At 58.1% G+C, this 2,530-nt stretch overlaps 1 protein-coding gene across 1 annotated transcript; it reads right to left on the bottom strand.

The window, feature by feature from the left end:
* Positions 1-642: 642 nt before the first annotated feature.
* On the bottom strand, positions 643-2,172 carry LOC124647650 (protein DETOXIFICATION 49-like). Its single transcript, XM_047187558.1, has one exon. The coding sequence runs from the start codon at positions 2,122-2,124 to the stop codon at positions 643-645; it is 1,482 nt and encodes a 493-aa protein (XP_047043514.1). The 5' UTR covers positions 2,125-2,172.
* Between the last annotated feature and the right edge of the window lie 358 nt (positions 2,173-2,530).

The following is a 2,530-nucleotide window of genomic DNA, read 5'->3' as shown; positions in this document are numbered from 1 at the left end:
TGAGTCCGGCAAACATGTGGTTCCTATTGGTGACGGGGTTGCTATTGTCAACACTGGAGAGGTTTGTGATCTCTTGTGTTGGCTAAAGTGGGTGTGGTCATGCTGTTTATGTTGTTTGCGGTTTTATTAGGCCTGGTTGTACGCGTGTGTGGGTGTATTGTTTATGTGGGCTCAGCCCTGTTGTAGTAGGTTTTCGCCTGATTTTCTCTTAAAAAATTAAGCAATCTCTTATTGATTAATGCACGAGGCAAAGATTTTGTCTCCTTTTGAAAAAGAAATTAGCTCAGCGCCATGTTAATTTGCCAAGGGTTCCATTATTTTCAAAAGAATTGAAGGATTATTTTTTCCTAAAGAAGTTGGTAGTTCGTACTGTGAAATGTTAGACCAAAGTAATGTCAGCAAGCTCTTTGACGTCAAAGTTTCAGGTCTTTTTTCCAATATAACGTGGTACATACTGTACAGTACCGGGTATACATAAAATATACACACAACCAACATGCATGATATATATGAATGAACTCACCCACAAAAAAATTCAGACTCTACGCAGCAAAAAGAAAGAGTTTCAGACAGGAAAATTCTGTGTCTGGCACGTTCTACTGTGGCCAGCTACTTGATCCGTAGGCCGACGGCCTCGCATTGTCAAAGCGTCGGTCCGGTCAGCCGTACGCCTCCCACAGTGCTGAGCAAGCTGGAGCCCTCGTCGCCGTGGAGCGCCGCAACCTTGACGCGCTCGCCCGCGTCGACTTTTCCATCGTCTACGTTCACATAAGCGCCGCCACGGCCACTCTCGACGTCGTCGTCCTCGACCAATCCGGCGAGAACTTGCGCGAGCTCGGCCTGCCTCTCCCAGTCCGTGCGCCCGATCACCACGAGCATAATCGCGACGCACGTCGCCTGCGCAGCGAGGAGACCGAGCCAGAGGCCTCTGAAGTCCATACCGGCCCAGAACGCGAGCCCGAGGGCGACGGGCATCCCGACGCCGTAGAACGCGCCAAGGTTGACGCGCGCGCCGTCCTTGGGCCGCGCGCTCCCCCGGAGCACGCCGCAGCCAGTGGTCTGCGGGCAGTTTCCGAGCTCGCAAAGCCCGAGGATGGGCAGTACGGACGCCGTGAGTGCGAGGATGGCCGCGTCCGACGTGAACATGCGCGCCCACATACTGCGCATGGCCACGGCGAAAAGGCATGAGACGACACCCTGAAGCATGCTCAGAGAGATCCCCGCGGTAGCCGCGGCGCGCGCGGCGGCCGGACGGTTCGCGCCGAGCTCGTTGCTGACCCGCGTGGACACGCCGAAGCTGAGCGACGACGGGAAGATGTAGAGCAGTGACGTGGTCTGGATGAGCACCCCCATGGACGCGACGGTGGCCTCCGGGTTTGCCAGGAGTCCGCAGAGAAGAATCATGATCTCGTACCACCACCACTCTAGGCACACGCTGATGCAGCTCTCGACGGCGAGCCGGCCCAACCGCACCCACCCGGCAACGTCGTCCTTGAAGAGCTTGTAAGACAGCGAGAAGCCGCCGGTGTCACGGTGCACACCGGAGACGTAGACGTAGGCGAGGAGGAAGAGCACGAGGTTGAGGTTGGTCCAGGCGGAGGCGAGTGCGACACCTTCGATGCCGAGCCCAAGGACCGATACAAGAAAATAGTTGATGGGGAGGTGGACGGCGACGGCGATCATGGCACATGTGGTGATAGGGAGGTTGATGGACTGCGTGCGGAGGTAGATGCGGAGCGGGTGGAGGAAGGACTGAAAGAGGAGGTCCGGGACGCAGAAGAGAATGTAGCGCTGCGCCGCGGCGGAGACGGCGGCCTCCTGGCCGCACAGCAGGAGGAGCGGCTCCATCTGCGTCCAGAGGAAGGCGACGGGGACGGAGACGGCGAGGAGGAAGAGCACCATGCGCTGCATGGTGGCGCCGACGAGGGGCAGGTTCTTGGCGCCGACAGCCTGGCCGCACACGGGCTCCATACCCGATGCAAGGCCAGACAGGACCGAGTACCCCGTGATGTTGGCAAAACCCATGGCGAGGGACCCGCCGGCGAGGGCCAGCTCGCCGAGCCGGCCGAGGAACAGCATGGAGATCATCGGACGGACGTAGAGGATGAGCCCCGTCATGATCATCGGCAATGACAGCCCCAGGATCGACACGGCCTCCTTCGCCGCGTCCTTGGTCAACGACGACGGCCTGTCGGACAAGACCGGCGCCGTCCTGGGCATAAGGACGACTGCACCGTTGTTCGGAAGCACGCCCACGCTGTCGCCGTGCTTGGCATCGCACCGCCCACACGACAGCAAAGGCCGGTCAATGAGCCCTTCACACATGACGGCTATATCCAAGCAAGCGAGCAAGCTCACGTGTGCAGCTAGCTTTTGGAGGGAAACCAGAATAGGAGGGGCTCAAACCCTAACGAATCCGTACTAAATTTATAGGGGAGATGGATCGATGCAAATGATGAAGGAGATCAAAGGAGCGGCTAGGTTATTTAGAGCGGAGTACTCGTCGTCTTGTTGCGAAGTCCACGGCCGG

Source organism: Lolium rigidum, chromosome 4 (assembly GCF_022539505.1).
Source record: "Lolium rigidum isolate FL_2022 chromosome 4, APGP_CSIRO_Lrig_0.1, whole genome shotgun sequence".
Classification (NCBI taxonomy): domain Eukaryota; kingdom Viridiplantae; phylum Streptophyta; class Magnoliopsida; order Poales; family Poaceae; genus Lolium; species Lolium rigidum.
Note: the sequence above shows the minus strand (reverse complement) of the source record. Positions and strands in the feature narration are given on the sequence as shown.